The 12,417-nt window shown below is 38.4% G+C and overlaps 1 protein-coding gene across 1 annotated transcript; it reads left to right on the top strand.

The window, feature by feature from the left end:
• The first annotated feature begins 1,298 nt into the window (after window positions 1-1,298).
• Window positions 1,299-1,781, top strand: LOC118485708 (secreted RxLR effector protein 161-like). Its single transcript, XM_035982117.1, has one exon. The coding sequence runs from the start codon at window positions 1,299-1,301 to the stop codon at window positions 1,779-1,781; it is 483 nt and encodes a 160-aa protein (XP_035838010.1).
• The last annotated feature ends 10,636 nt before the right edge of the window (window positions 1,782-12,417 follow it).

The following is a 12,417-nucleotide window of genomic DNA, read 5'->3' as shown; positions in this document are numbered from 1 at the left end:
AAAATGTCCAATGTAATCAGAAGCCCAGTTCTCTTGTGCGAGCCCACTATCTTGTGCGATAACAAATCCTTGTGTGATTCAATCTCTTGTGCGATTACATGTCTTGTGCGTTCCAACTTCTTGTGTGACTAGAACATATTGACTTTCTATTATCTGACATGAAGTACACCCACTTTCTGCTCACTCTTTCCAAGTTTACCAACCAAATGATGATTTGCCAATATCAATAAAATCACAATTTTCAATACACAAACACTTGAATATTCAAATCTCAAAGGATTAAAAAGTAAACACACTAAAGAACACTTTGAATATTTGATGAAGATATGAAGAACAACCCAGAAATTTATGAATTTTCTGGTGAACCGAAGATTTTCCGGTGAACCGACACCTTTCCGAAACCCGATTTTGCTTGAAACTTCACTAAAAACCAACTTTTAACATGTGAAAATGAAAAATAAAGAGGTTTTTATAAGAACTTTCAACAAAAAATGCAGATTTTCAAAGTTTTAAGCAGAAATTTTCAAGAAACACTAAACTTCAAAAACCCGAAACACACCCGAAAACACTCGGTTTTAACAAGGAGAAGAGCCAAGGCTCTGATACCATTTGTAGGTCCGGCTAGGAGGATCTAGTCGCCTAATCCTTGTATACAAACACACCCGGTTGTGCGGAATCCAACCGGAGATGCAAACTGAGTTTGAACACGACAAGAACACGAGAAGGAGACCGAGACTCAACGATTAACACTAATGCATTAATACTTGAAACGGTTACAAATCAATGTTTACAAATAATCTTTGCAAACTCTCACTAGTTCACTCGGTTCTGTGTTCTTGCTTGTACACTCCTTCTCTTATCAGTGTATGCTATCCTTGTCTGTTTTTGTGCACCCACACTTTGTTCACCGAAATTACCTTTATATTAGACCTACATTTGTGCGATTGGTTAATGGATTGGCCCAATGATGTCTTAGCCTACACAAGGAGGCCCAATCACAGCCATCCTCTACGTAAAGTCCATTCCATCCATTGCAAAAGGTATTTGGTCAAAGTATATGACATCATCATGACATCATCATGTGGCAGCGGGAACCGGCTCGCGGCGCTCCGTGCTTCACATGTCGAACTCTGGGACGCACGACGGAGGAATGTCGTGACGTCGGGCTTGAGCCGAACCTAACCGGGTCGAACCGAACCGAGTCGAACCGAACTGAGTCGCGACCACATAATATGTATCAACAAAATATCATATTGTCTCAAAGAAAGTATATGAGAAATTTGTTAGATAAATATAAAATGACACAATGCAATACTGTATCCACACCTATGGAATATGGATTAAAGTTGTCAAAGGATGACACAGAAGAGTTTGTAGATGAAGGTGTGTATCGAAGCCTAGTAGGAAGTCTGATGTATCTTACCAATACGAGACCAGACATCATGTTTACAGTAAGCAAAGTCAGTAGATTTATGGAAAATCCAAGGAGGAGTCACTGGGAAGCAGCTAAACGAATACTTAGATACATCAAAGGAACACAAAACCAAGGAATTACCTACTCCAAAGGAGGAAAGAAAATTCTTGTAGGTTTTTGTGATAGTGACTATGCAGGAGATATGGATGATAGCAAGAGCACCTCTTGGTATATATTTCATTTAGGTTCAGGTCCCATCTCATGGCAGTCAAAGAAACAAAAGGTAGTAGCTTTATCTTCAACGGAAGCAGAATACATGGCATTATCGTTGGCAGGTTGTCAAGCTTTATGGATTAAGGGAATTTGAGATGACTTACAAGAAAAGAATGATTCCTCAATTCCTTTATACTGCGACAATAAGTCTACTATATGTTTGGCTAGGGATCCGGTTTATCATGGAAAGAGCAAACATATAAGGGTTAAGTATCATTTTATCAGAGATCTTATCAAGAAAAGGGAATTAACTGTCATCTTTTGTGCAAAGGACTTCATTCGACTTAAGGAGCTTCTTCGCATGTCACCCGAAGTAATCTAGCTTACGGGAGATAGCTGATATTATGACAAAAGCACTACAACCAAAGGACTTCATTCGACTTAAGGAGCTTCTTCGCATGTCACCCGAAGTAATCTAGCTTACGGGAGGGTGTTAGATATATATGGATACATATATGTCCGGCATTTGCATATATGTATATAAATATAGATAAGCTAGATAGTTATTATTATTATTATTAAGTTATATTATAGGGCAGTTACAATATATATCCCTATGTATGTACGTATATATATCTCTGTATTATCACATTTGTAATCATCAATTCATTTTTATATGAACAATATCTTTTAGAAATCTGCAGAACCCCATTCAAGTTTCAAAAGATTTCCAACACTAAGCATCAGCTACGGTTAAAAAATTGTTGTTAATAAACCAAACATGCATCATTATTTTAAAATAAAGCAGGAAGCAAACTAAAAAAGTGTAGAACTAGACAAAAATAACCTAGAAAACAACTTTTACGTTACTCCTATTCATCGTTAATACAGTACAGTAAAAAAATACCATACGACATATAGAAGATTAGACCTGGCAAATGGGCCACCTAGTATACCATCCGGTTTGGCTCGTTTGGCAAAAAAGATTAAGGCGTTTTGACATCTCCAAATCACCCAACATGCTGTCAATGTTACTGCTTGAATCGCCTTTTGTTTCGCCCCTGTCACTCTTGAATTTTTGTGTATGTTTAGGAGGTCTTTAAAAGTAAATGCAAAAACTGGTGAGATATTACACCACTCCCCTATTTTACACCATAGTTATTAAAGGCGCGAAGCGCACTCTAGGCGCATAGGCTCCGATTAGGGCCTACGCGATAGGCGCAAAAAAAGCGTGGGCCTCAGAAAAAAAAGCGCACTCAAATAAAAAAAATTAAAAAGTTAATCAAGGAAATAAAGTACTCAAAAGCAAAACAATAATGTTCATACTAGCACTTAAATATTCTCAGATAACTAAATACTTAAAACCAAAATGCCAAAACGAAACCGTATGTATCTCAAACCAAAGGATGATATTGGGTATTTCATAGATCCCTAAAACACTTGCCATATGTTTTTTTTGCAGTACTGCTAGTGCCATGACCGTCAGGAGTACGATCCGTAGGCCAAGGGAGCAGACCGAGAGTTAGATTTGGTGGTCTTTTATCCATTACTATGACAATTTTCAGTTCTGTACCATGTTTTTTAAGGTTTTGTATCCCAATCTATTTTTAACAATCTTGATTACAGTTAAGATTTTGTATCCCAATCTTTGTTTAGATTCAGTGATCTTTACACATCTAAGCATTTTTGCATGTTCGCAACTCTAGAGTCACATAGCCTCGTCCGTGCGGGCTGCACCTTGTGAACTTTTGACTATGGAAGGGTGTTACTTCCTGTCTGATGTACAATAAGCATTGACCCGCACTCAACCCGAACCGACCCGGACTCGTTTCAACCCGACAAATTGCCCTTGATGTTCAATCTATTCTTATTTTTTAAAAGCAATTTTTTGACCGATCCGGCCCGAAACCCATTCTGACCCAGACCCGTTTTGACCCAAACCCGTTCTGACCCGAACCCGTTTCGACCCGAACCGAAGCAACCCATTTTTAACTGACCCATTTTGACCCGAACCCGTTTTGACCCAAACCCGTTTTGACCCATGACCCAACCCGACCCGACCCGTTTGTCAGGTCTAGTTATAATAGACAAAAGAATATTGTGGTTGCTTGACAAACTAGACCATTACAAGTTAATGGTGGAAGAAGTTATTGTGAGCAATGATGAAGCTTCACAACTTCATCCTACTAACGTATATACAGCCACAAAAGTCCCAAAAGGGCACATACATACTATGATCAATATTCATTATGCTAAAACAATAACAAATGAACAATTCATCATGCACAACAACTAGTAATTAAAAATATTTCGTATCCAAACACACCACATAATTCAATCCAATCTAAGAAAATGCATCCGTAATCATATAAATAGACACAAAACAGTCGATTAGATAAAGATAAGGGCGAAGATATACTATGATCAAGATTCATTAGGCTAAAAACAAATCTGACATTAAAAGTAAAGGGTAAATTAGGATCAATGAAACATAAATATGAACTAACCTAATAACAGTAATAAGATTAAAGCTTTATATATATTATTACTTATAATCATATGGGAAGAAGATTAGAAAGCAAGTAAAAACAGAGCATTTGTTACTTATGAACCAGAATTCAAAAGGTAAACAAATTCATCAAGAAATCTAACAAAATTAAACAAACACACATACACAGTCAAATAGCTTCTAAGCCTAGCCATTCAAAACCCTATTTGGTTCACAACCTAACAAGGTTGAATCTGAAACCCTAATTCGTTCACAGCCAACCAAAAGAACATAAGAACATAAATTGATTAGGGAAAAATAAATCGTACCTGGTTGTGCTTGGAATTGCGCAAAAATCAAGCCAAGATGTTGGTTGTGTATGTGGATAGCGAGAGGAGAAGATGGAGTGAGGGGTATAGAAGAGGGGAATGAGCGGGAATATGAAATGATTTAGGGGGAGGGAAATTGATTTTTTGGTGAAAAAAGAAGAATAAATTTCTAGGGCAATTTTTAGGTTTCAAAGAGGGAAATGGTGAAAAATTTAAATGAGTTGTTCAAAGTTTTTGTGGCTCAGGCAAAGTGCCATTAAAACATATAGAAAATTTTGGTGGCATATGCAAAATGCCACTAAAAGCCTTGATAAGTGACATAAAAGTTAAATGCCACTAAATGTATGTCTTAAATAACTAAAGTGCCATTAAAAACAAAAATTAATGGCACAAAACTTAAATGCCATTAAAAATGTGTGCCACTAGATGGCTTTTTTTTTGTAGTGGAAGGCATATTTGTTGGTTATTCAAGTTCATTAAGACGTGCCTTTGTTCCAAGCTTGAAGCGGATAATTGAAGCACCAAATGCTGAATGTCAAGGTTACAAAATGCCACCACAGAATCCAGGCGACTCGTGGCAATTTAACTATGATACTTTGTGGGATTCGTTTGACATGGAAGAAGAAGCAGAAGAAGAACCAGAGTTTTTTGATGAGTTGGATATTCTGACAGATTATGAGTCATCAGGAGAAAGATTTCCAGCTGAGTATTCTAGGCGACCACGACAAACTTCGAATGATGATGAAGCCGGTCCAAGCAATGCTGGTGAACATGATGATAATCAACAATCTTCAGAACAAGCTCCTGAAAATCAGATGGCAGTCAATGAAAATCAAGAATCTGATAATATGCCATTATTTGATCATGGAGATTCAGATTATGAGGGGGAGCAAATCCAGAGTTCAAGTCAAATAAATCCAGTTGGTGAACAAGATGTAAACCAGAATATTACGAATTTGGAAGGCGAGGTAGATGTTCCAGGCGAAGTGTTGCCAAGAACTCTTTCATACCATCCAGAGGATTTGTTCATAGGAGAATTGCAATCAGGCGTTCGCACAAGACGTCAAATTGACCAAGGACTTACTTGTTTTTATTTTACAGTTGCTTCTTTACAAACTGATTTTTCACATAGTTGTTTTATTTCGCAGATCGAACCGAGAATATACAAAGAGGCATTAATTGAAGATTCTTGGGTCAATGCTATGCAAGAAGAGTTATGTCATTTTGAGAAGTTAGTAGTGTGGAAGTTGGTAGATTTGCCTGATGGTCACAGGAAAATTAACACAAAATGGGTATTTAAATGCAAGAGAGATAACCAAGGAGTTGTTGTTCGAAACAAAGCTCGACTCGTAGTCCAGGGCTTTACTCAGCAGGAGGGTATTGATTTTACAGAAGTTTATGCTCCCGTGGCTCGACTAGAAGCAATTAGGATCTTTCTGGCATTTGCATCATGGAAAAACTTCAAAGTGTTTCAGTTAGATGTTAAATCGGCGTTTCTCTACGGGAAGGTTAAAGAGGAGGTATATGTCGGACAGCCACCGGGCTTCACCGATCCAATCCAAAAAAACAAGGTTTACTTGCTGGATAAAGCACTGTATGGTTTACACCAGGCCCCGAGAGCTTGGTACGAGACTTTGTCTCAACACCTTCTAGCCAACAGCTTCATCTGTGGAAAAGTGGATGCCACTCTCTTCACCAAAGAGGTCGACGGACATCTTCTGATCGTTCAGATATACGTGGACGACATAATATTTGGGTCAACTAATGAGAATCTGTGCAAAGATTTTGAATCAGTTATGAAGCAAAAGTTTGAAATGTCATCGATGGGGGAGATGAAATTATTCTTAGGACTTCAAGTTGAACAACTACCTGAGGGAATTTTCATACATCAGACTAAGTACGTTCATGATATTCTAGAGAAATTTGGGATGTCAGGATCTACTACAGCGTCAACCCCTCTAGCGACTAATCATTGGATAAACCCAAATCCCACCGGAGACAGGGTAGATGAAACGACCTATCGTTCCATGATCGGATCGTTGATGTACTTAACTGCTTCAAGATCCGATATCATGTATCCAACGTGCCTCGCAGCACAGTTTCAGTCAAGCCCCAGAGCTTCGCATATGGTGATTGTGAAACGGATATTACGCTACCTGAAAGGAACTCCTTCATTGGGGTTGTGGTATCCAAAAACAGGCGATTTCACACTCGAAGGGTATTCTGATTCCGACTACGGAAGCTGCAAAGTTAACGCAAAATCAACAACAGCGGGTTGTCAGTTCTTTGGATCTCGTTTGGTCACCTGGCAATGTAAGAATCAGACTTCTGTGGCTTTATCCACATGTGAAGCTGAGTATGTATCTGCTAGCAGTTGCTGCTCTTAGATCTTGTGGATCCAGCAACAGATGCGCCACTATGGTTTGCAATTTCTTAACACCCCTATCTTTGTTGATAATGAGGCAACGATAAGTATAACAAAAAATCCTGTTCATCACGCCAAAACGAAACATATAGAAATTCGTCATCACTTCATCCGAGATTGCTTCGAGAAGAAGTTGATACGCATTGAGAAAATCCACACTGACGAACAGAAAGTTGATTTACATACCAAAGCTTTTGACAAAACTCATCACTAAATGGTATGAAGCTTCTCTCAGTGTCAGATGGGATTATTGGCGTTGATGAGGATCACATTGTAGATGATGATGTTGAGAAACAATCTGCAATGGTTTGTCGATTTTTTACTTGTTTTGGTATTTAGGGGGAGCAATTTTCAGGAAATACAAAAAAACAGTAAAAAATTTCAAAAATCCAAAAACAAGAGAAAATTTCAAAATTCAAAAACAATAGAAATCTGAAAAAGAGTGTGTGTAAAAAGGGAAATGATAGTACATTAGCTTGACAGTTATGGTACGCTAAAGATTTGTAATGTCTAAAGTTTTTAAACAGTCTTGCTGATGATATGTCGATAGGTTTTTGTACATTTAGTAAATCTTGTTTGGGATATAAACATAAAATTCAAACTTGCTTATTTTGTGGGGAACAAATCTTGGATATATAGGTAACCCCAGAAATCTTGTTTGAAAGGTCCTTTTTCTGAGATACTAGGTCTTTATACTCAGTGATAAGTGATATCTGATATCTGGGGTATTATCTCGGGACTTCTGATTTTGCGGAAGCAATGGCCTAGTCCCCGTATAATACTTTCTGCATTGCTTGACAGATAGCACCGCCCTCAGCATAAGAAATGATGAGACATTGAAAAATGCTAATCATGTGTTGTTGTAAAAAAGATTCTCTAAAGGGAGCACACCTAAAGCCGAACCGTCATCTCTCTGCTGAACGAAAGTTCTGACCTGAGCTCTCACAGTTTCGCATTTAACCCCCTTGCAGATATCATCTGTGGTATACTCACCTGTAAGACTGAATATTGGGATCTGGATACGGGAGTATATCCAAGAAGTGGGACACACATATAAGTTTATGTTCTTTAATTCACCTAAATCATATCCTGAACAGTTTGAAGTTTGTATAAAAATTTAAGAGGATCAGTATATCGACAATCTAAGTGAATTGTTTACGACTTAGTATGTTATCAAGCTTAAGCTTAACGGTGCTAGTAACTTGTCAAAAGCTGATATGATTTCCTAACACGCTCACAAAAATATGTTGGTAAATAGTTTACTTTCATTACATTCTGCATTTAAGTTTCTGTATTTCATTTTCTAGTTTTGAAATTTTATTAAAAATCTAAAAAGATTTTTCATTTCTGCTTTTTTTTCCGACAAACCAAAGTGGAGAGTTGATCTTCAGATTCAAAAAGTTGGAGCAGATGCAGAAAGATTCCGAGCTGGATGATGAGTTGGGAGCTTAATCTGTTAACTGAGAAATTGAAAAGTCTAAACAAGTTCATTAATTTGAAACTTGTAATATTTTTAGAAATTGTTTGAAAAGTTGAACAAAATCAGTTTGTTTTGTCACAGATCAACCAAGGTCATTAAATTGGACTTGGTAGATTAATTGAGTAATAAGGGTCATTAACTTGGACCTGAATACTTGAGTGGATTTATAAAACTGATGAACAGTTGAAAAGAATTTAAGTTTGTAAGGACTGTAATGTTATATGGTTGAGATACAGGAATCAAAATCCCCATGGCAAAGTAATGTCAAAGTTTGAACGAGAAATTGGAGTCTCAGCATACCAAGAGGGGGAGTTTGCAAAAGGGAGAGTCAAAATTTTGGATCAACATTCAATGGGGAGATTGAAGGTTAAAGATTGAAAGATGCTTTACAAGTTCAAGACAATTTAAGGCAGAAAAAGATTAAGACTAAAGACTGAAGACAGGATGCTAAAGACTTCGTCAACATCCAAGGGGGAGTCTGTTGGTGCACTGATGTCTGTTAACTTCGTCTTTATAGAGTCTTGTATTGTATAGTATAGATCAGGGTACGGAAATCGAGAAACTGTGTTATAAGGTAATTTCGCATGAAAGGATTCAAAAGTCAGTTCAAGCGAAATTATATGTTTCATACGGAATTAGATAATTCCGCACGGAATTACTAATATCGTGTGAACATGTAATTCCGCTTGGAACAGCTTCATGCGGAATTACTCAACTATAAATACCTGATCAGTTTGTGTCATTCCCATACGGAATTAGTGTTGTTAAGCCGAGGTGCTGCCGGATTTTAGTCAAAACTATTTGTAAAGCTCAGGAGATCAATATAAGAAGGAAATTAGAGGAAAAAGCTGTGTTTGACATCATTTACATTGATTCCGCCTTTGTATTTGATGATGAACAACTCATACTGACTGTTTAGGGTCACCGGACGATCCAACACAAACTAAGCCCGGTTAAATTTAATTAAGAATTTCGAGTTTACAACTTTTTGTACCACCAAATCGGATCAAAATCTAAATAGAAAACGCCTTTAATTTGCTACAGATCTAAGGGGTAGCTTTAACAATTACCAGAGTCGAGATTGTCTTCCAAAATCCAATGAAAACGATCATTCTTCAACACGCTGCATGATGATACCGAATATGGGCTGCTAACAAAAACCGGCTTTGATTTTTTTTAGATGATATAAACTGGACCAGGGCTGTCATTTGGAATTCGATTGGGCTTTCATTTAGAGGCCAAACAACAAAGTGTATTAACTTCCAATCCCCATTAACAAACAATGACCATATAACCGATTTAAAGAATAAAAAATGGCCTGTGAACCTTTAATGGGCCTGAGATATTTGGGTTATCTTATAAACGTTGGTAAAATGGAAATTATGGTCTTTTAAAACAATGGTAGAATGGACCATAAACAATGAATGAATGAAATATATATATATATATATATATATATACATATATATATATACATATATATATATACATATATATATATAGGATAATGCTAGATAAAAAACCCTAAAATTCTTAGAAAACTCTGGAAACCCAAATGGGAAGCCATTTTTACCCAACCTCCCGACATTTTTTTTTTTTTGAAAAAAATTACACATGTAATATACATGTTTTAGAGTGTTTTGGGCCAAAAAAAACAAAAAAGCGCCGAAGGGATTTTTTTAAAAAAAATAAACAAATTTCAGCTCCTAACACGTGTTAAGCAAAAAATCCATAATTTCGCTGAAAATTGCTGAAACTTGTTTTTTTTTTTAAAATATCCCTTTGGCGCTTTTTTGATGTTTTTGGCCCAAAAGTCTTAAAAACATGTATATTACATGTGTTATTTTTTTCAAAAAAAAAAAAGTCGGGAGCTTGGGTTTTCTAGGGTTTTTTATATATATAGGGTTTTCTATCTAGCCCTACCCTATATATATATACATATATATATATATATACATATATATATATATATATATAGGGAGCCGCTAGAATGAGAACCACCTCGAGTTGTAAGAACCGCGAGAACTACACCCCACGGAGCGCCGTTCGCCATGATTTTTTTTTTACAAGTAGATGTGTATATTATAAACACAGCCGTAAAAAATCATGGCGAACGGCGCTCCGTGGGGTGTAGTTTTTTACACCACAAGTTTGGTGAAAAAAAAAAGAAAAAAGAAAAAAAATTAAAAAACACCAAACTTGTGGTGTAAAAAACTACACCCCACGGAGCGCCGTTCGCCATGATTTTTTACAGATGTGTTTATAATACACACATCTACTTGTAAAAAAAATCATGGCGAACGGCGCTCCGTGGGGTGTAGTTCTCGCGGTTCTTACAACTCGGGGTGGTTCTCATTCTAGCAGCTCCCTATATATATATATATATATATGTATATATATATATGGGTTTAAAGAGGTATGGTCCCAATTCCATGCACACATGGCTGGGACCACACCACTATTTTTGTCCTACATGGTGCTTACATCAGCAAACAAATCCAGAAGCTTCTGGAAGACGCCTAGGTGACACCAAAGATGCTCCTCCAGACAGAAAGTATGACACGTGTCACCATTAATCAGGCGCCATGTAGACCTGCGACAAATCTAGGGGCAGACCGACAGCTGCGGTACAAATTCTCCAGCATGGACAAATGTTGGCGCGCCACGTGGACCACTATACTGACCACAGCAGAGGAGACCAAGAGGATATTCCTCATGGTCGGACACCTGGCGCCCAAGAGCAGCTGGCAAGGTTGCTCCTCCCTCCTTCACCCTCCGGCTATAAATAGGACCCTTCATCATTCAGGTTATCCATTCTGTTCTCCTCACTTTTCACCACAACACACACTATTTCTTCCTCAGGGCAGTACTTATTCTCACACCGGAGCCCGGTTAAGAGGGAAACCCCATATTCCCCTCTTAACCAGCTAACGGTGTTACTGTTTTGCAGGAGCTCAGTCTTAGGCGAGTAGAGAAGGAGATTGAACCCACATAAGGGACGACCCAGCTAGTTAACCTTCGGTGTTAACCAGTGTTTCATCATTGGTGCCCACCGCATCTTTTGCAAACCATTTTCATCTCCTTTTTCTTCAAAAAGCTCTCTAAATGACTGAACCAAACCCTTCCCCTCACGTGGACGGAGAAATCTCTTCCTTTGAACTGATTTCGGACATCGCTCACGTCTAAAGGTCCCAAGGGAACGAGACCATCCGAGAAGGGCAAGTAAACATTGAATTCCCTGATATCTTTGGAAGCACTTCCAGAGTTATCAATCAGACCACAAACGGAGCAACTTTCCAAAATCCACCCGGAGGAGTTAACCAAACACCTCCGGAAGTTCCAACACCAAACCATGGGGCTGGTCCTTCAGCACCATCGGGCCAAACACGGTTGAAATTTTCGACACTTTTAGGGCTACCTGAAGGAAAAACTCTGGCTTCCTGGTATGTCGAGCAAACATCGTCTCTAAACCTTGTCTATCCGCAGCTCAGCGCACAGCAAGCTCTGCTCCAAGCACAAGGTAATCAGTTCGCTTTTGTTACTCCACCACAAAAGCCTCCAAACACTCATATCCCTCACCAAACACAGGCGCGGAACCAACACCCTGAGAAAGCACCTAACATCAGAAGGCAAAGTGCGCATGTTACGCACGACACTTATGGTGAAACAGAAAGCAACTATGTGCAATACACCCATCAACAGAGAAAGCCAATACACAGTCGCTTAGGCCCGCGCAATATAAACAATGAATGGGATAGTTACAATGAAGAAGATGACACGACGTACAAGAGAGAAAGCACGGTATTTAGTAGACTACCACCAGAACACCACGAGGCGTATAAACCCCACAAGCGCGCGGGGTACAATCCAAATGCAGAACATGATTACTCGTTGAGCTATCGCCCTGAAGGCATAGCTGAAAAGTCTAAGTTCATCAGAGAGATCGCGACAGCCGATATCGACAAGACAAAATTGCCACATAATGTGGGCAAGTACGATGGCTTAACAGATCCTGACAACCACCTCCAAGTCTTCAACGGCGCAGGGTTAGCAGGTGGATGGACAATA

The sequence above is a fragment of the Helianthus annuus genome, chromosome 13 (assembly GCF_002127325.2).
Source record: "Helianthus annuus cultivar XRQ/B chromosome 13, HanXRQr2.0-SUNRISE, whole genome shotgun sequence".
Lineage (NCBI taxonomy): Eukaryota > Viridiplantae > Streptophyta > Magnoliopsida > Asterales > Asteraceae > Helianthus > Helianthus annuus.
The sequence above is the reverse complement of the archived record's forward strand: the minus strand, read 5'-3'. Positions and strand labels throughout refer to the sequence as shown.

Bases quoted from the DNA above. Each gene is read 5' to 3' on its own strand.
- LOC118485708 (XM_035982117.1), top strand. From the start codon at position 1,299: ATGACACAATGCAATACTGTATCCACACCTATGGAATATGGATTAAAG.